The following is a 26,537-nucleotide window of genomic DNA, read 5'->3' as shown; positions in this document are numbered from 1 at the left end:
TAAACCTATCCCCAGGGTGTTCGTCTCTAAATCATGTACCTAAGTGACACATGCACACATTTTTTTTAGCATTTTCGAGGATGGTAATTTTACCTGTTATTTGGGTGGCCTGTTCCAATGCCTGGCCAACTTTTCAGTGAAGAACTTTTCATCTAATATCCAATCTAGACATCCCCTTGTGCAACCTGAGGTAATTGCCTCTCATCCTTTCACTTCTCCCACTTTTTACATGGGAGAATAGACTGACCCTCACTTTGCTACAGCCTACTTTTCAGGCAGTTGTAGTAGAGAGTGATAAGGTCACCTTGCTTTTCTCCAGGATCAACAATACCAGCTCCCTCAGCTGCACCTCATAAAATTTGTGCGCCCCAGCTCTGTTGCCCTTCTCTGGACACTCTGCATCACCTCAGTGTCTCCGGTTTGTGGATTAGAAGTGGTATTCCCTAATTTAATGTTCCCACTGAAGCACTCCAAACCATGTGTCACTCACTCATTCCTCTCTCCCTCTCCCATCCCCTTTCAGCCATGTGGAGACGAAAATTTGAGGTAGAAAATGTAAAGGTCATGAATTGAGATAAGAACAATTTACTAGCAACAGCTGGAATGTCAGTTACAGAGCAAAGCAGTGATACCCAGCTGCACTTACTTGACCAGAAGAGACCCCTTCTCCTACCCCTGAAAAACTCTGTGAGGCGATACAGAATAACCTCTGGGTATTAGGAATGCCCCCTCCCAGCAGCTGCAAAATTTAACCCTCTCCTGGTCAAAACCAGGACAGGAGCCCAGAACTGAACACAGGATTTGAGGTGTGGTCTCTCCAATGTCGAGTACAATAGGACAAAAATTTCCTTGGTCCTGCTGACCACACTGTTTTTGATACAGGCTTTCTTGGCCACCTGGGCACACTGCTGGACCATATTTGACTGGCTTTCAACCAGCATCCCCAGATCCTTTTCTGCCAGGCAGCTTTCCTGCTCCTTTTTCCCAAGTCTGTAGTGCTGTCTGGGGATATTGTGACCCAAGAACAGATCATGGCTCATATAATTTCTATTGGGCCATTGTCCAGCTGGTCCAGATGACTCTGAATATCTTTCCTACCCTCTATAGATCAATCTTCCCGCCCAATTTAGTGTTGTTTTCAAAGTGGCTTAGGGGACACTTGATCTCCACATCCAGATCAACAATAGTGACTTTGGGTTGGACTCAATGATCTTTGGGCTGGATTTGATGATCTGGGTTGGACATAATGATCTTGAAGGTCTCTTCCAGCCCAGTGATTCTGTGATTCTGTAATAAAGACTCTAAAGAGGGCTGGGCCCAGCACTGAGTCCAGGGGAACCCCATTGATGACCAGGGGACAAGTAGGTTGCTCTAGTAGAAGGTAATGCAGAGCCTTTACTAGACTTTTTTGGGAAACGAGGAAAAAGGTCTCATTGTTTCTAGTAGGAATCACTGTTCTTTCAACTGCATTAAAATGATGGGATTTCTACTCATCAGTATCTTTTATGTAATTCCCATTTATTCACTTTCCCTCCAATATGTTTATCTCACTAGTTTATACCCATGATTTATTTCTTTCAATGTTTTTGTTGCTGTTTTTTAATGCAAATATTTGCCTGGAAGGGCCAGAGAATGTTAGAAAATGCTTTATTGTAGGGCTTCCCTCAGACATGGTATTAAAGCACTCATCATCCTCCTCTCACCCGAGAACTTTTGTTCAGAAATTTTATTTTTCAAGATTCATTAAATCTAATAACTCCTCAGTGGAAACATATATTTGAACATTAGACACTGCATAACTAAATTTAGAGGTTTGCTAAGCTATAGATATTACTTATACATACATATATATTATATATCTAATCTATATTTATATCTATATCATCTATATCTATATCTAATATATATATATCTATATATCTGTATATATATATATATATATATACATGTAACTATATATAATTCTATATTGCAGTAGTAATTCTAGCTTATCCAGAAAATAATGCATAATCACTCATGTTGTCTAAAATTAAACAATACAAAAATCCATTCCAAGACTGTTCAGCATTTTTTTGCCAAAACTTCCTGATGTTTTTCAGTCTTACTGAATGTTGTGTGTTGATAGACCACGTGTTAGTAAGGCACTGGAACTGCTCTTTTTGTTATGGCATAAATTACAGAGGAGCTTTGTCTTAATTTTTGTAATGCTATCTTTGTTTATGTGTAAGGGGATATGCTTGCAGATTGCAAATAGCTGTGCTTTTATTTCATGTACTATATATACATACAGAGATGAATATATAAATGTGTATTGGAAATGTTAATTATTTTCATAATGCAATATTATGGAGGGTCTTGGATGATTAGAAATTGTTGAATACTGCTTCTAAGTAAAATCTTTAATATTTTAAGTATACTAATATATAAGTCAACTTATCTACTAAATTTTCACAAGGAAAATTATTGATGTGGGTTTGATTTTGGAGCTCTAAGCAAAGAGTGAGGACTGAGTGTTAAATCAGAAGGTAAGGTGTCTGGAAATGTTAAGTGCTAAGGTATTCATCATTTTGTTTTTGCTTACAAAATAGCAATAACTAGTTAAATATCACAGCTCAAATGTACTTGAAAGCAATGACAGATAGTTGATGTTGGCAGTGACATACATCTTGTTGAGTCTTTAATCTTCAGACAGAATTGAAGTCAACTTTAGGTCAACAAATCGTCCAGCAGAGGATAACCTGGTGAGGCATATTATGACAACTTTTGATTCTCACAAGAGGTAAAGGTATAAGAGAACATCAGGTGATAAGAATATTTTCAATGAAAAGAATCATTGCTGCAGTAGAAGTTTCTGGACTTCTGGAATATTGATGTTCATATTCCTGTTTTACTAGATTTAGAAGATAATGCTAGTCTCTGAATCCGAGAGAAGAAGGAGTTGAATCTATTTTCAGATATTTCCTATCACATTTTTATAGTTATATATGTACATGAACAACAACATATAGACAGCTGAAAATACTTTTGATTTGATAGTTTTTGTGTAATAGTAAATATTTTTATCAGAAAAATAAAAAAGAAAAGAAAAGAAAAGAAAAGAAAAGAAAAGAAAAGAAAAGAAAAGAAAAGAAAAGAAAAGAAAAGAAAAGAAAAGAAAAGAAAAGAAAAGAAAAGAAAAGAAAAGAAAAGAAAAAAAGAAAAGAAAAGAAAAGAAAAGAAAAGAGAAAAGAAAAGAAAAGAAAAGAAAAGAAAAGAAAAGAAAAGAAAAGAAAAGAAAAGAAAAGAAAAGAAAAGAAAAAAGAAAAAGAAAGGCATTGTCTATTTAAAACGGTTTGCCTAGGAATAACAGAGAAAAAATCATGAATGAGGTGTAGCCAGGGGATTTTCTTTATCTTCTGAGTGAGATTACAACTTTAGCTTTGGCTCTGTGGCTGCAGTGCAATTCCTGCATGTAAAATAGTGCTAGTACATTAGTAATTGCTATAACTGAAACTATCCAACAATATTTTCTCACATTCACATAGGAAATAGTGAACTGGAGTTTCATATATTGCCAAAGCCTTTACGCTGGCACGGAACTGTAAGGTTATACTGGGATTTTTTTGTCCTGTAAATTATACTTCTCAAAGAGCTGTTAATAAAATATTTGTACTGTGTCCTCTCCCATTTTTGATTTTCCAGGTATTTAGGACTAAAAATAACTGCTTTTGAGGCATACTTTATTAAGAAATCACAGCAAATTTTTGTCTCTTTTCTAGGCACAGTATAAAATTTCCTTTGTTCATATCGTTAATTCAATTTTCTAGAACTCAGAAGGGAAAAGTATTAGTAATAGAATTTTAAGTGACTTCTTGATACCTAAAATAGCTTTTTCTATTAATAAGATTCCCAATGTGTTTTGTGAGTTTCCAAGAAGAAAATACATATTCTCATCTTAAATGCCTATTCTGAGGAACTGCAAAACTCATCTATTATGTTTGTTATTTATTAAGAATTCAACGTGATTTTTCCAACAGCCCAATCTTGTATGAAACAGAGGAAAATTTTGTTCATACCCTCCCTTTGGAGAGGCAGTATTAAACACTGGTGTCGCAAGTTGACCGTTTTTATGAGGACATTTTGGACTCAGTTTTCAATGGCAGTCTCTCTTCTCACACTTCCTGAGTGGACGGCACTGAGGGCAGGAGCTGGGGGAGTTAAGTCACTTGCACTGTAAGCAAAGATCAGGTTCATGACCATCTGAGGAGCCTTAATGTCAATGAAAACTGATGAGATGCATCCCAGAAGTTTGAGGGAACTGCCTGATGTAGCCACTAAGCTACTCTCTGAAAGGCATGGCAGTCAGGTAAAGTCCAGGGGACTGAAAGATTGAAAATGTTGTGCCCATTTTAGAAGGAAGCAGAAAGGACGAAAGGGATCATGTGAATCTCATGAGGTTTAACAACACCAAGAATCAGGTGCTGTGCTTGGGTTGAGGCATACTCTGGGGCCAAGCACAGGCTGGGGGATGAACGGATGCAAAGCAGCCCTGCTGAAAAGGACTTGGTGGGTGAGAGGCTGGACATGACCCAGCCATGGGCACTCCCAGCCCAGAGAGCCAAACGTGTCCTGGGCTGCATCCAGAGCAGCGTGGGCAGCAGGGGAGGGAGGGGATTCTGCCCCTCTGCTCTGCTCTGCTCTGGGGAGAGCCCACCTGGAACCTGCATCCAGCTCTGGGCTCCCAGCACAGGGAGGACGTGGAGCTGTAGGAGTGATATCAGAGGAGAGACACAAAGGTGATTAGAGGGATCGAGGGCCTCTCCTGAGATGACAGGCTGAGAGAAATTAGCTTGTCCAGCCTGCAGGAAAGAAGGCTCTGGGGTGACCTTTCTGTGGCTTTTCAGTACCTGAAGGAAGCCTATAAAAATAACTGAATAGCTGTTTACAAGCTCATGTAGTAACAGGACAAAGGGTAATGGCCGTAAAGTTAAGGAGAGTAGGTTTAGTTTAGATATTAGATGTTCTTTCCTCTGAGACTGATCAGGCAGCTATTGCCCAGATAAGCTGTGTATGCTCCAAGGCTGGAAGTGTTCAAGACCAGACTGGATGGGGCTTTGAGAACCCTGGTCTCTAGTGAAAGCTGGCCTTGCCCATGGCAGAGGGGCTGGAACTAGATGATCTCCAAGGTCCCTTCCAAGCCAAGATATTCCATATTTCAATTATTCTATGCTTGCAGATTAATGTAAAAAGTTTACCAGCATTTTCCAAGTGGATCTACATTTAATAGGATCTTTAGATGATAAAGGCATTCTGTAACCTCATCTCTGTTTTGTCTCTGACACCTTTTTAGAACCACTAATGTAGGCTTGTGTAAAAGGTGAATTTGTACTAGCATTATTAGAATGCTGCTTTGCTCATAAGAAATTACAGAATTTAATTACCAATTCAGGCTTTAAAAAATGAATTAAAAATTTAAGCTGTGAATATATGCAACAACTATGACACTGGATCTCTCATCTAAAGAAGAAATATTAATTTGGAAAATTTTAGGGTGGCCATGGATTTAATTTTGGCTTTTACTGCCTCTCCATGGAAAACACAGAAATGTTATCTGCTTAATTCCAGAATTTACATATTTTTTGAATGAAAATTCAGCAACATGAAGCATAGGTGAAAGGAGTATTGTACAGCAATGATTTTAGTATTATTGCTTTTAATTCAGAAGTTGTGCTTGAATATTATATGAATGTATAAGTAACATGTGTGGGAGTCAAATCCTGTTTTGCATTTGTACAATCATGGAAGAGATGTCACCTCCTCTCTGCCTTCCTAAAGAGCTGTATTACATGCTCATTAAGCCTGATTTTACTGGGCACCCTACCAAGATGGTGGATAACTTCTGCATTAAGAAAACATAAATAAGCCCCTAGATGCAGGTTTCAGGGTTGTGAAAGTCCATACTGCCTTAACACCCTTCTTTTTCCCCCTCCTCGAAATGGCAATGTCTGTGGTATTTGAAGAATATTTTGAGATTCATCCCTCCACAATTTTGTGTACTTTAGGTCAAGACACAGGATTTGAGAATCTTTAGTTTTCATATATGTTTTTTATAGTCACACATTTGTGCTCTCTCTGACAAAGTTTGCCTAGCAGGTTTCACTCTGTAATCTGGATTACCATTCTGACAGCTCATATAACCTAACTCTATCCTTATCTACATTGTTTGTTACAAACATTGTAAACAGTTATTTACAGGAAGAAATCAGAGATGTGGTGCTGAATGGAAACCAGGTTGAAATAAAAATTTTAAAAAGGAGAAGCAAGTTGTTCCCAACTCATTTGGTTTCTACCTTTCGAAAATATGACTGAGCTTCAAGCAGTAGATCTTGTCTACCTGGTATTCCATGACCAGCTTGATACAGAGAACTATGGAAAATGAATGTTTGACTCTAACAGAAGGCACTTTGATGCCACAATTGTAAAATGAGCAATTAAACCAGAGTCAAAAATGTGTTTACTTGGAAAGAGAAAGTGTTGGTCATGAAGGAGGTTATTTGTGGATTTTCTCAAGGATCAGTCTTGACACTTAGCAATTTTCAGGAATAGGGTTACTGAAATTTTCTGACAGTGAAAATTCTGAAATTTTCACACAGTTTGTCTGTGTGTTGTCACTACAAAACAGGTGGAAATATGGTAAGGCTGATGAGCAGGTAGGATTCTTAAAAAATACAGAGATTAAATTCACAGTTGCAGAGCTCAAGATCATGTATTCAGTTTTCGTGCAGCATGTCAGAGATCATTAAATGCAAAAATGAAATAAATGAAATTCCAAATCTAACAGTCACAGGAGGACTACTCAGTAATTTTAGATGAGAACAGATGCAAAATAAGTCTATTAGGACCATTTAAGGAGGGGATTTTTTATTTTGTCAGCAGAGACTAGAAAAAATGGCTTATTCAGACTAGTAAAATTAATTCTGAGATGTCTGTTAACTATGAAAACATCAGAAGTAAACACCAGGTAAGGAAAAAAAATTATTGAAAGATGAACTTGACAAAGGAATGGATGTTTATAAAACTTCTATAAATAAATTTAGGCAAGCAATCTGAAATTATTCCAAATGAAGAAAATTGAGAAACCCAGTAACTTCTAATAGTACCATAACAGCAGCAGATGTGAAAAATAAACTACTTTTCAAATGAAATGTTAGAAATGAAAAAAATGTGATTATGTGAAGTGGTCATGCAAGGATTTTATCCAGGATATCCTGGTTAGTCTTATATGTTTCTTATTGCCCTAGAGGGCGTGTTATTGTTTGACTACTGCTCACTTGTCAGGTGGCATAACTTAATCAACTGAAGAGCCCAGAGGTGAAAAATAGCCCCTATAGAATTCCAAGAGATTGCTCCCGGCAGGCAGATCTTGGCAAGCTTCATCCCATTCATCTATGTTGTCCTGCATTTGTTATGGAAATAAAATTCAATTGCATGACTCATGCCTTTTCCCAGTAATTTTCATAATCTCAGTCACAGCAATTACTGTAAATTGACTGTAAGATCTCTAGTGCCCTTCTGTTGTGTTAGAGAGAGACTATATATGACAAGAAAAAATGTGATGCATTTTTTACTTATTTTTTTTCTCATACCTGCAAACCATACTGGGAACATTGACATGCCTGTTAGGTGCTGTGAAAACCAACCTGTGCTTGGGTGCCTCCCACTACCCAGAAAGGCTATTATATTTTTGTGATTTCATGGTTCTGCTCCAGGTCTCTAATGCATCAGAGGTGACCACCTGAGCAGAGTTGGATGAGTCAGTGACTATCATGTTGGTAACACCAGATGCCTTGCCTAGTAGTCCATTAGTAGTTAGTTCTTCAATTACTAATGGAACTGAGAGGCAGAACTTTCAGTGACTGAAAAATTAGCAACGTCTGTTGTGGTTTAGCACTTGTAGGCAGCTAAGCCTCATACAGCTTGCTTAGCCCCCTGCAGTCCTGTCTCCCACAGGAGGAGGGGGAGAGAAAGGGGAAGGCAGAAGTGAGAAAGCTCATGCATCAGGACAAAGAGAGTTTAAAAAGAAGTAAACAAATCAGTGATGCAAAAACATTTACCACAAATTGATCCACATTCAGTCTCTAAGCAAAAGAGATCTTAAAACTTACTCCCATTCCACCTCTGTCTCCTGCTTTTACTGCTGAATGTGACTTACAGCATATTCCTTTGGTCAGTTTGGATCCAATGTGTCAGCCTTGTCACCTCTCAGCCTCTTGCCCACTCCTAGCTGACTCACTGGGGCATCAGAGTGAGAAAAAAAAAAAATTGCAGTATTACCACTGTTCAGTTATTACCATTGTTTGGTTATAAATCCAAAACATAACACTATATGAGTTGCTATGAGAAGCACAACTCCATTCCAGATAGAACCAGTACAATATTCCAGTGCTGAAAGAACAGGCAAAACATTCCAGGGTTAATGAATAAATGGCTCTTCTTTCATTCCAATGGGATTTGCTCTCCTTTAACAAGGGATTAGTTGGTTGAGGAAGTAAATTCTGATTTTCTGATTCTCTAGTTTTAAGGCATTTCTGTCTCAGTCATAATTTTGTTGCAATGAAGTGGTAAATTCATGATTATGACACTTAGCGCGTGATATAATATCTTCATCTACATTATGATACGAAACCTGGTGAGGTTTCCTGATCAGTAGACTAAACTTCTATAATTTCTAGGTGCTTAAAATGTAGTTCACATGTTGACACAATTAAATTTGTTTTATTACCCCAATGACCCTTGTCAGATAAGAGTGTACTGGCAAAACAATGCCTGTTGTAGTCTTACAGAAATCTTTTCTTCTTTTTTAACTAAACCAGCAGCTTACAGTAAAGGAAAACAAGGTCACTATCCTAAAAGGAAAATTGAATTTTGAAATACACCTCAGTTTCTGACAGAGATAGAACTCGAAGGAAGCTGGGTGGAAGACCCTGTGTTTTTCATTGTTATAACTTGTTGAGATTAATGTAACATAGTTATCACAATATATGCCTTGTCTGCCACATGTGAGATGATTTGGGTGGTCCAGTCATCATTTAAAGACAATGTTGTGTCTAAGGGAAACTGTGGGTTTTATGTAAAATGCTGAGTGATCTGGCAACTGCTAGTGTTGGCATAAAACTGCATGTCTCTGGCCCTGGCAACAGCAACTTCTCAGGGAAAAAAATGTAGGACTTTCTACTCTTTATGTCTCTTCTCTGTCCTTTTCTGTGGAAGCACTAAATACCCTCTGGTGAGGATTTCCATAGATTGCAAAAGGTGAACAACTCTAAGCCAACATTTGCTTTGGAAGAAGTTTAACTAAATGTTAATGTCTTAAGGATAAGAACACTACTATGACACTGTGAGGACTCTTTGTATTCTGCAGTGTCAACCAAATCTAATGAAACACCAGATTCTTAAAAAAACCTGGTTATAAATAGAAGACTGATTGTTATGATTTAGGTGGTACCCCCAATTCAGTGGCCCCCCAAGACTCCTCAAACCATGCACCACTCCATTTTGCTCCCTGGCTTTCCCCTTTTCCTCTTTCTGTAGCACTCTCGAGAGGAGAATGGGAGGAACAAAAAGTAAAGATTGAACACTGACAGAAGAAAAAATTTACCAGAAACAGCAATAAGCTAATGAAATGTACAGTAACAACCACAATGCTAATTACAGAAGTTACAAGAAAAGTCGACATTCACACAGAAAAAAACCCTGACAATAGAAAATTAATAAATCAGGCAGCTCCCTTCGCCATGGTTACTTGCCCAAACCAGAACCCCATCTTGCTGGAAGAAAGTCTCTTTCTCCCACTCTTGACTATGATGTGAGGTGGTATAGAATAATGTCTGGGTCCTGGCCATGCCGTTTATCAGTTACTGGAAAAATTAGTCCTGTCCTGGCCAGACCTGGAACTCTGATTTATGTAAGGTTTTGGTTGCTGTGTCTTCTCTTGCATTAAAAATATCTAGTCTGCTTTGAGAACTTGTTGACAATGAGACTGTTCTTTCCGAGTTGCCAACTGCTGAATGCATTTGTGTTTCTTACTTCTGCATTTCCTCCTATATGCTGTATTCTCTCACTGGGTAGAAGAGAATACCACAGGAAAATAAATTAATAGAGGGAAATATTGTAGATGTTAACAAGCTGAGTACATACAGTTAATATCCTTACAGGAAGGGATGCCATCCAGGACCACCTTGACAAACTTGAGAGGTGGGTTCATGTGAACTTCATGGAAGTCAACTGGGGAAAGTACAAGATCCTGCCCACGTGCTGGGACAATTTCTAATATTGGTGCAGACTGGGGGTGAATGGATTGAGAACAGCTCCACAGAGAAGGACTTGAGAATACTGGTGAATGAGAATTGGATGTGAGCTGGCAATGTGCATTTGCAGCCCAGAAAGCTAACGGTATCTTGAGCAAAAAGAGTGTGACCGGTATGTTGAAGCGAGGGTGTCACTGTGAGACTCCACCTGGTAAACTTAATCCAGTCTTGGGGCTTCCAGTCCAAGAAAGGCATGAGCCTGCTGGAATGGCTTCAGTGAAGGGCTGTGAAGATTGCCAGAGGTCCAGAACACTTCTATGAAGGAAAGCTGAGACAGTTGGGAGGGTTTAGACTGAAGGAGAGAAGGTTGTGTTGTCACCTTATTGCCACCTTTCAACATTTAAAGTGCACTTATGAGAAAGGTAGGAGGAGACTTTTCACCAGTGCCTGTACCGACAGGACAAGGGACAATGGCTTCAAATGGAAAGAGAGTAGGTGTAGATTGGACCTAAGAAATTTTTTATTGTGAAGGTGATGTGACATTAGAGCAGTATGCCTGGAGAAATTGTGCATGACTCATCATGGGAAGTATTCAGACAGATTGGACAAGGCCTTGTACTAGGTGATTTTTGAAGGTTCTTTCCAAATGAAACTGTGATTCTGCAATTCTGTGATTATTCATGTAATACAAAAACCAGGCTTTCCATAAAATGTTCTCATTTTGCTATGTATTTACTGATTCCTTTGCTACCACATTAGCTGTTTGATACTTTCAAATGTCTTCCAGTTTGATTTTTTCACAGAATAACTTGCATTTTTTTTTCAGGATATTGCATTTTAATTATGTTTCTAATCCTCTTTTTATTCACAATTACGTAAAGTTATAATTTGAAGAAACAAAAATCTTTGTAAGTAAATGTAGCATAGAATATTATAATGGCCTTTAAATTAAGCCAGTAGATATGATAAATCACAAAAAAGAAAATAATGAAACACATGCACCCATCCATTATATAATCAAAAGTGTGTTATGCAGGATACTAAAGACAGAATTCTTGATGTGAGTTTAGTAGGAGTCATTATTCTCAACGAGGAGGTTGTATAAAAGTTGCAAAGATGTGTTTCAGTTGGCAGGTAAATACATTTTCTACAGTGGCGAAGCCAAAAGCCAACTTCTCTAGTTTCAAATGAGGTCAAGAGGCATCTCATTGTTGGAAGAAACAAGATCTTTGAATGTCTTTGCTGTCTCCTTTCAAACTCTCTCCAAAAGCATTGCTGATTAAGGGCACTATTGCCCCTCAAAATGTTAATGATCCCTGCAGAAAATATTTATTAATCTTATTCATCATCACAATAAGGAGCTTTTTCTGTGCTTAACTGAGTATACCTTTTATTTTTGCTTTCTCTCTCTTTCTTTTATTTTTAAGTACACTGATTTGAATTATCTTACCCTCACAGGCTGCTTAAAAAACCTCAAAGTGCTCAATGTGAGTTTCAATAATTTGAAGTCAGTTCCTCCTGAACTGGGTGATTGTGAAAATCTAGAAAAACTGGATTTGTCTGGAAATATGGAAATAACAGAGCTCCCATTTGAAGTAAGATAACAATCTATGTTTGTTTCCATCTTTTTTATTTGGCGTAAAAGGTATTTTATTACAGTGTTCAAATCTTTTCCTAACAGATTAAATCATATTCCTTGAAGTTTTTAACAATAATGTTTTACTAGTAATATAATTGAAAATGCCTTAAAAGCACTTAAATAGGGCCAAGGTACTTTGTTTTGGTTTTCCAGTAACTAAATTTTACTTATATATATTCTGATATATTAAAGAGGATAGGATCCTAAAGGGGATTTGGCTGTGGTAATAAGCAGAAGGCTGCAAATAGCTGTTTTCTGTAAAAATAAAATACATCTTGGTAGTCAAATTCACATACACACTTTGTTCCCACTGTCTGTTTAAGTTTAAAAACTGTATGGAAAGTTCTACAAACAGCACTGCATTTTGCTATGAGCACAAATATCTCTCTGAAAAGGATATTACATGGAATGCCATGAATGTATAATAGACTGAGAAAAGAACTCCCAGGCATGCACCAGAATTATTGTCTTTCTGTTGGCTGCATAACTGCTCTCTGCCACAGCTGCTCTGAGACTTATTGTCAGGGGGAAATAAAATCATTGGCTGGTACCTAACCACAATTTTTGCTGTCATCTGTATTTCTCAGGTTCTTAATATCCTGATTTCTGGGGGGTGAGTAGAGGAACCTTCAGGGAAAAGTGTCAGCCTCTTCTTTACTGATTCCTACTTTTTCCCTAAACATCTGTTACTGGTAATTCATTGGCAATGTTGGAGTGGATTAAACTTATGTGAGATCTGATTTAGCCCTGCTTATGTTCTCTTCTGAGGAAAGTAATAGTAATTAATTTTCTCCACTGACTTTTCATAGTAAAGAAATTTATTTAAAAAGAATTGCTAAAAAATGAGTGAACAAAATGGAAACAAAGAGTGAACCTTCACACAATAAATGCACCTGGAAAAGAAATGCTAACAACAGAATAACCAGTGCAGGTGTCCTTTCTCCTGCCTCTTCTCCTTTGGATAGCAAAATCAGTGACTGAAACAGATAGAATTTAACTAATAAAAAAGAACCATAATGGAATCAGGAAATCAGATGTCCTGAATAGGCAAATGAATTAAACAAAATTATCTTAGAATATTAAGATATTGTGAGAATATGTGAGTATATTCAAACCTGTGGATGGTAAATTTACTCCCAGTCACTCCTGTTTTAAAACCACTGAGTGTTTTCCCAGCTGCTTACATATGTCTTGTAGTGGAAGGATTTACCCATGTTTATGCAATATGGGTAGCCTTTGCATGGAAACCTACCTGTGCATAAAAGTCTTTACAGGGCTGAGCCTGAGAGGCCGATGTTTCTTTTGGAGAGCTCTAAAATATTGTTTCCTTCCTAAAGTCTCCTATTCAATGAAATTGAAAGCCACAAAAGTGAGTGTAGGTTACGGCCTAATTGTTCACTTAAAACTTAGGGAAAAAAATTGGAGTTGTGCAAATAACTATATATAATAGTAAAAACTGCAAGCAACATCGTATTAGTATGGTACAAAAGGTGAAGAAGAAAAATATTGGCATTATTTATTGTGTTTCTCTGGAGGCCGAAACTCAATTTATATTTGTAGTGATCTGGGAGGTAGTCTACACAAGCTCTTCTGATTTAGATTATAAACTCAGTTTCTCAGAATCAAAATTTCAAGGGCAGCTTTGGAAGCTGAACATACAATTAAAGGAACACTTTTGTTGAATGATGTGAAATGCTGCAAAGTGTTTGGCCTTTAGCATACTCACTATGGTTCATATTATGCAGAACAAATGCATCAGAATCCTTGCTGACATAATAGGTGTCTAATGTTGACACTCAGACAAATAGTGATTAGCAGGTAACTGTTTAATAAATTAAAATATTGAATTAGTCTTAACAGTCTAAAAAGGGAAAACAGAAAAATAGTGCTGGGCTAGCTTTGAAAAGTCAAATGCCTACCTGTCTGATCACTTCATTCCCCTCTTCAGCATGATGTTGGGTGGAAATATTTTGAGAAATCTCATGGTTCAAGATAAAAGATAGGGAGATTGTTTCTCATTTACTTTTGTAGGCAAAACAGACTGTACTTTGGGAAGATTAATATTTGTCAACATATATTTCAATGATAAGGAACAAAGACAATAAAAAAAATCTTCCCCTCTCTCCCAAGGTCAACTTAATTGCAGATTCCTATTCCATCCCTGAGTAGTGCAGGATGGCAAGGAAAGTTATAGCCAGAACACAGTGGTTTATAGCTGCTTCTCCTTCATCCTCACACTTTTGTTCTCTCCTTGTCATGGGGGTCCCCGTGGGCTGAGCTTTTTTCAGGAATATCCATCTGCAGCAGGATGAGTCTTCCATGAGCTGTAGTGTGGAAATCTACTCCACCATGCAGAGCCTCTGCTTCCTCCTGCTTTGACATGGTATTTCCTCTGTTCTTTCTCACTCTTTTTATTTTGTCTCTTTCTCTGGTGGATCTTTCCCTCTTTCTTAAATCAGTTTTTAGAGTGGCACCACACACTTTGCTGAGGAATTTTGCTGTGTCTTGTTTTCAGTCCCTTGGAGCCATCTGGAATTGTTGGTATCCATTTAGGGCAGCCTCTGGTGTCTTTCTGCAGAGCATCTTCCCCTGAACTCCCCACACTGCCAGCACACTGCCATGGACAAGCAATACAAGTATTAATGACCACAAGTTAGATGATATCATTTATTGTCCAATAAAATTATTGCTAACATCCATTAATCCAGTGAAATGCTCATAAGGGTTGGCTGTGTCTCTCATGTGGAGTCAGTACTAGGAATTGGAGATTATAATAAAGCAAATATGTGCAAGCTCTGTTTTAGTAGGAGAATGGCTTCTCCTTACAAACTAGGAAGAAAGAGAAAACTTGGCAACCAATAGAAAAAAATAACATAGATGGTTGATAAATATGTTTATCTTCTCTTAGAAAGTTAAATTTTTATTTGACTTTCAAGTCCTTAAAAGTTTCTTCTGGGAAGATTAAAGAAGTGTGTGAGAATGGCATCAGTATTCTTCAACGTAAAACTTAGTGAGAAGTAATAAAGGCCATCTGCAGCCCAGTAGAAATTATTTAAGGGTTTTTTTTTGCGTAGAGTAATGGCCAGAGAGACATCCCATCCAAAACCATTACGTTATCCTTGTCCAAATGCACCTCATGAAGTGGCTGTATCAGCCTATAAGAAACATGCATGTCCAAGTGCCTGGACTATTTCTATTTGGAACTGTTCTCTGGAACTGTTCCTTGAGGGACATGCCCTGTACAATAGCATCGGGAGGAAAGCACATTACTCACTTGTCTGTTAATTTCTAGCAAAAAGTTCTTTCTCTGCTTGTAAAGGCCACTTTCAACACTCTGTACGTCATCTCACTAAATCTTAAAATGAGGTAATCTGATGCTACATGAAAAAAAATTGAGGATGTGTACTCTCATATTTTACTTTCTCAAGGATTAAGACTTTGTACCATTTCATATTATGTCGAAGGAAGAGCAATCTGTTTCAATGTCTAGCTTTCAAATTTTTAAAATTTGTTCTGTTGTTGGATGTCTAACATTTTTAGATTTAGATATTTACTAGACATTATTTAATTAAATATTTATATATTATGTCTAACATTTGAGATATTAGTTAAAATCAATATTTGATTAGTACCACAAGAAGTAAAATTTGGCAGAGAAAGCTTAGGGATCTGCAGTGGAGTTCAAGTCTATATTAGCTGGACTTGCAAATAAGCAATGTCTTCCTCTGGACATGAGTGAAAATATAAATTGAAATAAAATATATTTATATATAAATATATATATATATTTATAAATATAAAATATAAGTGTACATAAGAAAGGTCAACCTACATGACATTATGATTATGTAGTCAGCTTGAAACAGATACTTACAGACCTCAGCAGCCAAGTTTAACAGAGGAAGGTACACTATGAGGCCTAGGGCACAATCCTCCCTGATATGACACATACCTTGTAAGATTCTTAGTTGGAGAGGACTTTGTTCTTCTAGCTAAGATGCTCAGGAGAGGCATGCCTGGTACCTTATGCAATCCCTCTCTCACCACAGTGTCATTATACTATAAACTATATATTAGTAGTTACAGGGAGAAGGAGATGGATAGATTTATTTCCAAATTTCTTGTCTATTTTGCATGTGAATTTAAGCATTACTATGATGCTGGCATTTGTATTTTAGCTGTTGAATAGAGTTCCTCTCACTATTATCATCATACAAGTTATGCAATAAAATTCTTCTTCAGGAAAAAGCCCTGTATTATAAATAATATATTTTATTATTAAAGTTAGTGGAAAAATTGCTGTGACCTTATTTTCAGGTGTGCTTTCTTCAGAAAGTATTTCTTTCTACAATTATTTACCGAACCACACAATTAGAGTTTCCTGTGCTTGATATTTCAAAAAGACAGCTTTGTTGTGGATTCTTTTCTTTCTGCCAATAGTTTTGCTGCAGCCAACAGCAACTACGTGACCCAGAGAAACCTCAATGAGAAGAAAGGGAATATGAAGAACTTCTAATTTCCTCCATCCTACCATCTGTTACAGCACATGCTGTCAGTCACAGGACAGACAAGCCATTCCACAGTACCAGGAGTGAGACAGAAATGCTTTTGCTAGATGTTCTGATACAGAAAACAAATTTAAATTTTTTTTCGACATCATTGTGCCTTGAGCAGTGTTCAATACTACATCTGAAGAGTCTCAGTAAGTGACCAGAATTTTTTCTGTATCATCTGGGTAGCGCAAAATGAAGAAATTAGGGACTGTTAAAGCATATTAAGAATTTGTCAAGCAGAGTGAGTATCTATGAATACCTACATCTTCATGTCAATCCTGTATATAGTGATCTTTGAAATTCTGAGAAATTAAAATGTTATGCTTCATGGTTGCTTTAACACACTGTGTTTTCAAAAGATCAAATTAAATCTTGTTTTGTATTTCTGATGCAGTTTCAGTTCAGTCCTAATATAAGCAAGAAAAGACATGAAGACCTTTCAAAATCATAGAACCATAGAATAGTTTGGGTTTGAAAGAATCTGTAAAGATCTAGTCCAACACCCTGCCAAGGTCAGGAACATCTTTAACTAGAACATGTTTCTAGGGCCCCATCCAATCTGGGGCCCTAGAATGTTTCCAGGAATAGGATACCTACTACCTCTCTGGAGTGCTTGTACCAGTGTTTCACCACCCTCATTGTTAAAAATGCCTTCTTTATATAATCTATTTGTAGCCTCTTTTAGTTTAAAATCATTACTCCTTGTCCTATCACAATAGTTCCTACTAAAATCTGTCTCAATCTTTACTGGAAGCCCACTTTAAGAACTGAAAGGTCACAATGAGATCTCCCCTGAAACCTTCTCTTTTCCAGGTTAAACAATGCCAGCTGTCTCAGCCTGTCCTCACAGAGATGGTTTTCCATTACTCTGATAATTTCTTTTGTTCTCCTCTGGACCTACTCCAACAGCTCCACGTCCTCCCTGTGCTGGGAGCCCAGAGCTGGATGCAGGTTCCAGGTGGGCTCTCCCCAGAGCAGAGCAGAGCAGAGGGGCAGAATCCCCTCCCTCCCCTGCTGCCCACGCTGCTCTGGATGCAGCCCAGGACACGTTTGGCTCTCTGGGCTGGGAGTGCCCATGGCTGGGTCATGCCCAGCCTCTCACCCACCAGCACCCCCAAGTCCTTCTGGGCAGGGCTGCTCTGCATCTGCTCATCCCCAGCCTGTGCTGGTGCTGGGATTGTCCTGACCTAAGCGCAGCTCCTTGTACTTCATGTTATTAAATCTCAAGCTGCTCATGTGGACCTGGTTCCTGAGCTAGTCCAGGTCCCTCTGGATGACATTGCATATGTCTGGGTGACATCATCACATCACATCACATCACATCATCCAAACACGTCAACTGCACCACTCAGCTGGATGTCATCTGCAAATTTGTTGAGGGTCCTTTTGATCCCACTGCTTATATAATTGAGGAAGATACTTAATAGCACTGTTCCAATACAGACCCCTGAGGCACGCCCCTTCTCACCAACTCCCATCCAGATATTGAGACATTGACCAGTATTCTGGGGATAACACCACCCAGCCAGTTCCTTATTCACTGACCTCTCCAGCCATCAAATCACACTCTCTCCATCTCAACAAGAAGTATGTTGTGGGGAACCATGTCAAAGGCTTTACAGAAATCCATACATATGAACCCTTTCCTTACCTGTTCATGGAGTTATTCCACTGTAGAAGGCCACTAGGCTGACCAGGCAGAACATTTCCTTGGTGAAGATCTGCTGGCTGTCCTGAAACATCTCCCACTCTTCTGCGTGCCTTAGCATAGTGTGTTGGGTTTGCATGGTCAGGTTTTGGTAGTATGGTGCTACAGGGCTGGCTTCTATCAGAAGCTGCTAGAAGCTTCCTCCAAGTCTGGGAGAGCCAGTGCCAAGGCTGGGTCAGTCGGAAATGGTGGCAATGCTTCTGTTATATTTAATAATGAAATAAAAGTTATAGTGCAGCTGTAGTTGTAACCAGAGAAGAGTGGGGTAAGGATATGTAAGAGGAACAACTCTGCAGACATCAAGATCAGTGCAGAAGAAAGGGGAGGAGGCGCTGCAGGTGCCAGAACTGAGGTTCTGCTGGAGCCCATGGTGCAGACCATGGGGAGGCAGCTGTGCCTTTGCAGCCTGTGGAGCTCCACATCCAAGTGGATGCAGACATCCACTTATAGTTTCACCTTGGCCTTCCTCACCCCACCCCTATACAAATGGAGTATGTTCCTATTGTCTTCTCAGGCTACCTGTCCCTGCTTTTGCTGTGCATTTGCTTCTTTCCCTTTAGTTTTACCAGCAGTTCCCTGATTAGCCATTCTAGACCCTTCTCATCCTTGCCTAATCATTTACGCCTGGGCGTAGAAAGGTATTGTGCATAATGGAAGGCATCCTTAAATATCTACCAGCTCTGTTTTTCACCCTTGTCCCTGACATAAGTTTCCCAAGGAGCTGCTATTGACTAAGCCCTTGAAGAGCTGGAAATTTGCTTTCCTAAAGCTCAGGGTCCTGACTTTGCTCTTCAATTAACTCATATTCCTCAGGACGGTGAATTCCATTAGTGTATGATAACTGCAGCCCAGGTTGCTTCTAATCTTTAGGTAACCAATTAGTTTACTTGCATTGATGACCTATGGGTCCAGGAACATATTCCCTCTGGAAAGGCTTTCTATGGTCACAGGAGTTATAACTGGTGCTATTTTTCTTTGCTTACCTGAAAAATATAATTATAAATAGTTCTCTCTTAAATAGTTTAATAATGCTAACAGGTGTGACTTTAAAAAACCCCTTGACATGATCAGGGATTTATTAGGCACTAACATTAGTCACCTATGATTTTCAAACACAACGGTATCCAGAACAGACATAAATAACTTTTTACGCATTAATAAAATTCCAATTGATATTTTAAAACTGTGGTTCAATAACTGGAAAATTTTCAGTCTCTTTTGTCCTCTTTTTGTTGTCTGTCCAGTCCTCTTCATCAAAGCCATACATTTAGCAGGAAAAACAGGGGCACAAGCTCTGTGCATGTGTGAAAACTTCAAAATAAGTGCCCACTGGGCATTTTCATATTACTTCTTGTTTTTGTGATCAGTGACTGACACATCTCAAAGTCATTACCTGGTAGGTGGGAGACCAGCCATCTCTATAGAAATGTAAAATGTTAGGTTGCTTTACCAGTACATTATTCCTCAAATCCATATGCTTCCAAACCTGTCTTGTTTCATTGCTATTTTTTTTAATGCATGTGACAATTATAAGTAAAAAATGTAATCAAATGTACCAGACATTAGCTTCCCAGTGGTTTCAGCATCCAGTAAGGCACTGGGAGAATTCCCCCACAGGTCCTTCCTGTCTTATTAAATGGGACTATAAAGAATCTGTTGAATCTTTATGTCTGTAAGATTTTTTATAGGTTGCAAAGGAGCCACACATCATATTTATTAAAAATGTTTGCAAGTTTTGCTAAAAATGGAATTTTATTTGTGAAGGTTTTTCAGGACCACAAAGCAGACAGAAGTACTATAATTATGGGATTAGCTTGGAACTGGGAAGCCAACTTCTGGTAAATTTTTCATTTTAAATCACTAGGAAGAGTCCAATTGACTGTAGTTGGGCCATCATTTCTGTACATACATTTTTCAGTATCAGAAGGGGTTTTCCAATTGCTTGGCTCAGTTGCATCTCCATTTAATCTTGTCTTGCTTTGCTCAGGGCTTATATTCTCTTTGAATTTGCTCAAAGCTCATGATGAGTTGTTTTCCAGTGCAGGTGGTCAAAGTGTCAATCCATGCAAAACAACAGCTGTGTTATGGAACTGGTATAAGATGCAATATCAAACATTAACAGGAGGGGTGTGAAACCCAAAAAAAGCAGGTGCAAAGGTGTTGGGTGTCAGAAGAGATTCTCAGAGGCCTTACTGCTGCAGGAGTTCTCATAAATGTTTTAATAGTTGAGGGGCTAAAGAAGGACACAGATCTATGTTAGGAAATAGGATTATGAAGTTAAGCATGGGAAAATGTGCCAGTTGATCCCACTCTTGACACTGTGCTTCTAAAGCCTTCTAATTTATACTGCAGCATTTTAAAACCACTTCACTATCAGAATAAGTCAGCAGCTAATAATAACAGTCCACTTCACTGGAGAGCTGACCCGTGCTTACCTCCATGCTGTGGTGCCAGTGACCTTTCCTTTACCTTTCACATTAGTTCAGTAAAAGTAGTATCACCTTTCGCAGTCTAAAATGTTTTTGTAATAGGGAATGACAGACAAGTAGTTTTACAGCATAAGGGAAGACTTAACAACGACCAAAGGGGCATAATGTGAGCATTAAAACATGGCTATATTATTACAAAAAGCATGAATATAACTGTAAAAGAATTCAGTGGTAGGAAAGAATATTTGGTACTGTTCCAGCCCTGCTTTCTCTCAAAACAGCTCCAAATCTCTTTGAAAGCAAAATAGGCTTTCAAAATTCTAATAATATATCCTTCATTCTTCTGTGAGATAATCTGAGGCAGATTTTATACAGCTACTGAATAGAAGCAGAGAGCAGAACAAATACATAGTACTACCAGACTTCCATGTTTTGTCTTGCAGAAAAATGTTTCTGGTGCCAACATACCTGAATTGATGGGAATCAAAACAGTTATAGCTGGAGGGAAAGAAAAGCATGCTTTTTTCCATAAAGTACAGATGATGAGTGGTATTATTTATTCCTTAAGAAAAATAAAGTTGGAGAGTATAATTGAAATTAATGTATTTAATTTAGTACTGAATATATTTCTATCAGTTGTTAACTAATTACAGGTAGTTATATGATTGATTGACTCTTCACAGCTGTAAAAAGCACCTCGTAAGGCTGACTGTCTTTTTTATTCATCATCATTGGTCAGTGGGAAAGATATGAAGACAGAGATAGCCTGATCACTTGAAAGTAGACATCATCCCAGGATTTTTTAATCTCATATAAAACACGGGTAAGATCTCTGCCTTACTAGTCCTGGATAAAAGAACATAGAATTGTACTCAATATAAAGTGGAAGAGATGTTGAATTTGTGTGGGAATTCAAAGAAGGATATGTCTCAGTGATTCCTGCTTTTGGCATCCTGAGATGCATCTCACAAGCCTGGACTTCTGTCATTCTTAACTGTATAACAAAGCAGGGTGAACTCAGGTTAAGAAATGAATGACTGGAAAGCTTGGAACAAATACAAAAAAAGGAGACATTTCTTCACTAGCTGTTTAGACTATCCATCTAATTAATTATTTTTACTTGTCACAGAGCCATTTACTACTGATGGAGTTTAGAAGGAGATGTGTAATTTTATGAATAATGAAATCAAGTGTTATAGAGGTCATGGAAAAGTTAAAACACAGTTTTGTAAGAATAAGATTTCCAGACTTCTCTTATCTTTTACTTTGCAAAATCAACCTATGTTTTTCCTATCCATTTTTAACTGATATGTGTTCTACTGGATTCCCTATCACCTGCTATTACTGTAGCCACATCAAAGTGTTTCTTTCTGGATTAATAGTCTTGGTTTGCCAAATTCTGTGACTCAAAATTTGAGATTCCAAGTGCCAGTTTACTCGTGCAGTGTGGATGTGGGGTAAAAGTGACCAGTGCCGCCTGTGTGTAGAGTTTGTGTGAAGAATGTGTATGGCTATGCGACAGGACTTGCCTTGACTGTGTCTGGTTACACGGTGCCCAATTATTTGGCTGCATCACGGGGTCTGTGTGCACCACAGATGTCTGCTGAGGGTTAGCTGCTGCTGACTCCTAGCTTCAGCTATGTCATATGCGGGCTGCCATGTAGTCTTGAGGCTATGATTTCATTTCATCTTGAAATACAGACGTGGTCAGTTGAAAATTATGTCTGAAGGGTGTGACAGTGGTAGCAGGGGGGCTTCAAGTCTCTGGATCACATGTAGGCATCACCATTTAATGACTTGCTGTTCTTTTCTGCCTTTATGGTTTCTCTTTGAATAGACTCCTTTCATTTAAGAGAGTTGGTTTAAGGAGAGGCCAGGCTACTTCAAACTGTCTTTAATATTGTTGAAATATTTCTTATTCTCAGATATAAAATGCTCTTTGAAATAGTGGTTAGAGGCAACAAAAAAAAGATATTGAGATTAGAGATTGTGCTGCTTCAGAACTGTAGAATGTTGAACAACATTTTTCAAAAAACGGGAAGAAATGAGAAGGTTCTAAAATTATAGGTAATCTTAAATCTCAATTAATTTCATTGCCATAATTAAAGTCTTGATATACTTGTTATATTACATACCTGGAGTGGTCCTCAGCATCTCAAGACTAGAAATCAGGAAACCTGTGTTCTACTTTCTATGATGTAATTCTTCACCTTGGTAAGTGACTTCCTGCCACTGTGTTTGTGTTCCATTATTTCCATTTGCTTGTAGTGACTATTAATTGTACTGAATCACCACAACAGAGAACTCTTACTGTGTGTTTTTTAGAGCTTTTCATCACAGAGATTTATTTCCAGTTTTTTGTGCTCTGGTAATAATGATATTAGTAGAGTAATAAACCCTAAATTGCAGATCTGTTTTACAAAAAAATTAAACTCTTAGATGTTATGATATTTGAATTCTCAATAAGCAGTATTATTTTACAAGAATACTGGTGAGGTGTTTGTGCTATATTCTGAGGTTGAAACAATTTGAACTGTGCTTCTTTGAACTGTGACATAGAAATAGAGATTTTCATTATTTGTGTAAATGTCATTTTCCTCAGAACTCTGCAAAGTAATTTAAAAACATGTTGTTGTAAATTCTAGAATCTAATTGTGTAAAGGTTTCATTTTATTGAGAGGTGCAATGATTTTTGGCTATGTTGCTCTTGTGAGGAACATTGTCAAAGAAAAATATGTCATGAATTACCAATTCCTCACTCAATTGTTCTAACCTTTACAGCTTTTCCTAATCTTGATTTAGGTCTTTCAGAACTACTGCAAACAAAAAAAATTAAAGAAAATAACAAAGTATTTTCATTCTGTTATTATCTGTTGTTCATCTCCAAATCCCATAATTTACCTAGAGGAAAAATTAGGAATTATGATGTTTTGTGTGTAGTGTTGTTTTAATCAGTGGGAAGTAATTTGGGATTAGTTATTGTATATCACATTACATATACATAAAATGATTTATTTGCTCTGTTCACCACTAATGCATAGTGAGTTCAAGAGTTCCATAAAATTACTTTTTTCATTTTTCCATCTTTTCCCAGGTTTCAGTCAGTTTAAGAAATGTTCTTGCATTAGCTTGCACTCAGTATTAGGTTTTATTTGCAGTTGTGAAAATCTTGACAGCTTCAGATGCATGCTGTTAATAATAAATGTTACTCCTATGTATTTGCTCAGCAGTCATACTTTCTTTTGTTATATTCATGTTTTTATATGCTCAAAGCATTATATAGGTATTTGTAAAATGTCATGGCCACAGAAAATATTATCTGATATGGCAGATGATATACACAAATATGTCAAAGTTTTTTGTTTTGTTATTAAAAAATTATGGGGACTGTATATGCCTCTAGCAGCAATATGTAGCTAAACAAAGATAAGTAGCTTGGATGCAATCTAGAGGGAATTGAGTAGTAAAACATCTGTTTGTAAGCTACTTATATTGATATAGGGCATGGAAATAAAAGTATAAAATGTATCTGAGCATGGTACTGTTTCAGTACCATGAAACCTGATTCTACACAATTTGTCTTCTGAACAGCTATGCTGGGACAGGCCAGATGACTGATTTTGTTAGCCATTTTTTTTCTTGTTTTTTTAAGAGACACAGGACAATATTTAGCAATCCAAGGGGCTTCTGAAACAAGCTTTCAGCTGCATTCATGCCTATATCTACCTGAGGTACTCTGAGCCAATGGAAGAGGTCTTGATATAATTTAGACTTAGCAGCTTCTAGAAATACAAGAGCATCTTGGCTACACTGAAGACCTGGCCAGATATATTCTATGCAGGCAGGTGCAATTTTTTCTTATACACCATTAGTGTATAATAGAAAAAACCCAATCAACCAATTAAACAACCAACAAAAAACCCAAGAAAGACATAATTTCCAGGCTTTCCAGTGAAGAGCAGGTGATTGCTATGTGACCATCCTTACCAAAGATTTTATGACTGAGTAGTAGTTCTAGAGTATTGCTCTCCAGAACCTGTGTCACATCTCTGTAAATTTCACATTAGGGGAATTCTACCTCTAAAATGCATCTTGAAAGTCCAGCTTCATTACAAGCTTTCTAAGGTGTTCATTTTTACATTTATCAGATACCTAATAAGAACAACATAATTCAATGGATCAAGGTTACTCAGTCACAGACTGGATGGAGTAGTGCAAAATAACAATGAAGCACCAAGAGCTGTAAGAATTCATAGCCTCATGCTCTTAATTGCACCAACAAATTCTTAGAAAGTAGCCAAATAGCTATTTGTACAAAATCTTGCTCACTGTACACATAACATATGTGCCATTCCTTAGCTTTCTTATCCAAGTCAGGAAAAGACCCCTTGCATGTCTGATTATTTTACTAATATTAGTTTTATTTTCAATTTGGTTTTGCATGTTTATGTCAAAGCACAACATAAAACTTCCTAGAAAAACTGTTATAAAATAGGGAGAATAGAATCCTTTGGGAAGAGATATAGTCAAAATTTTTCCTGTTAGCTTTGTCACTACCTGAAGAAAAGTAAATAAAAAATCCATGTGAGTCTAGTAGTGCTATAAGAAAGGAAGGAAGAGGAGGAAGAGAAAATTTGGTGTAATCCTGTCAAGCAACAAAACAGTGGCCTATTTTGTTGAATTGTTGACAGTGTCCTCAGTTGCAGGTTTGCATACTATCAGTGTCATACACATGTGGTCTGTGAAGTTACAAGAAAAATAACTTTTATAGTGGATATTTTGCAACAATATGCTGCACTAGACGTGGTCTAATTCGAGACGGGATATGTCACAGTGTGCAAAGTAGTCTTATCTACATTGTGAAGTTCACAAATATGGGGATATTCTTCATGAAACTCCTGCTTCAAGAAGACAAATCCAGATCCAAGTTGCAGGGTTCTCCTGCTGGTAGGCAATTGTTGACAACTGCTGTACTTCTCAGTGCCAATAACAGCAGAATCTTGTGCGCTTTGGTGAAGTTACTCTGTGCCGTGACAAAAAAGAATTTCCACCATTTCTGTTTGCAAGGCAAAAAAACCACAGAGGTGCCTATTCCTGGTATCATAAAGATGCCTCACAAACTGCAAATCTTCTGACCTCTGCTGCTGAGGTAGAAGTATCTTTTTGGCTATAACATTATGTCTTCCACTTAATTTATTAGTAAGCTGATTTCTGGCTGACATTTCATGAAAGTCTTTTTTCCAAGCTTATCAGGCTATCTCTGGTTGATCTCGTGTAGAACACGGATTGTTGTCGTTGCCCAGCCCCAGTATATATGTGGTGAAATAATTTCATCATCAATCATCCAAATGGGGTGATTGTAAAAAATTGGAACTACAGAACCACATCCTTTTATTTCTATTATTTTCTCCCACAATTTCTTTATTTTGCATCTGTCAATATTGTATCATTACTTGTTTCTCTTGTGCTGATATTACCTCTTCAAACATCCTTGAGAATCTTTTCTTTTGAAGTGAATGGTTACTATTTTATCAATGTAAAATGAAATAGCCGATGTATTATGATTCTTTGTTTGAGCTGTCATCTTTGTTTATAATATATTTTTTAAGTTGCTGCACAATAAAATTTCCATATCTTTTGGATGTTTTTCCTACATCCCATTTTGGAAAATAGTGATTTATTCTGGGTTTTAGAATGAGTTTGAATTAGCTCAAATGGGCATACTCAGTTTTTTGAACCAGAAGAGTAACTTCACAAGATACATTGTGTTGTCATGGCAAACCAGAATCCTAGTACATGCTTAAATCATAATTAAGATGGTACTGTCTGAAGAGTATTTCTTCTGAATAGTATTGCTATGCACCTTGAAGCAGAAATGAAAGAATGTTTTTGGCTTTGTCTCTATTCTGTTGTAAGAGTAAA

At 37.5% G+C, this 26,537-nt stretch overlaps 1 protein-coding gene across 2 annotated transcripts in view; it reads left to right on the top strand.

Annotated features, from left to right (window-relative positions):
- LRRC2 (leucine rich repeat containing 2) overlaps positions 1-26,537 on the top strand; it is a 76,929-nt gene that overhangs the window by 37,499 nt on the left and 12,893 nt on the right. For both annotated transcript variants that reach the window (XM_059492122.1, XM_059492123.1), the window contains exon 5: positions 11,745-11,881. In XM_059492122.1, the coding sequence (XP_059348105.1) occupies positions 11,745-11,881 (137 nt within the window). The remainder of the gene's footprint in view (positions 1-11,744; positions 11,882-26,537) is intronic.

Source organism: Ammospiza nelsoni, chromosome Z, assembly GCF_027579445.1.
Source record: "Ammospiza nelsoni isolate bAmmNel1 chromosome Z, bAmmNel1.pri, whole genome shotgun sequence".
In the NCBI taxonomy this organism is placed as follows: domain Eukaryota; kingdom Metazoa; phylum Chordata; class Aves; order Passeriformes; family Passerellidae; genus Ammospiza; species Ammospiza nelsoni.
The sequence above is the reverse complement of the archived record's forward strand: the minus strand, read 5'-3'. Positions and strand labels throughout refer to the sequence as shown.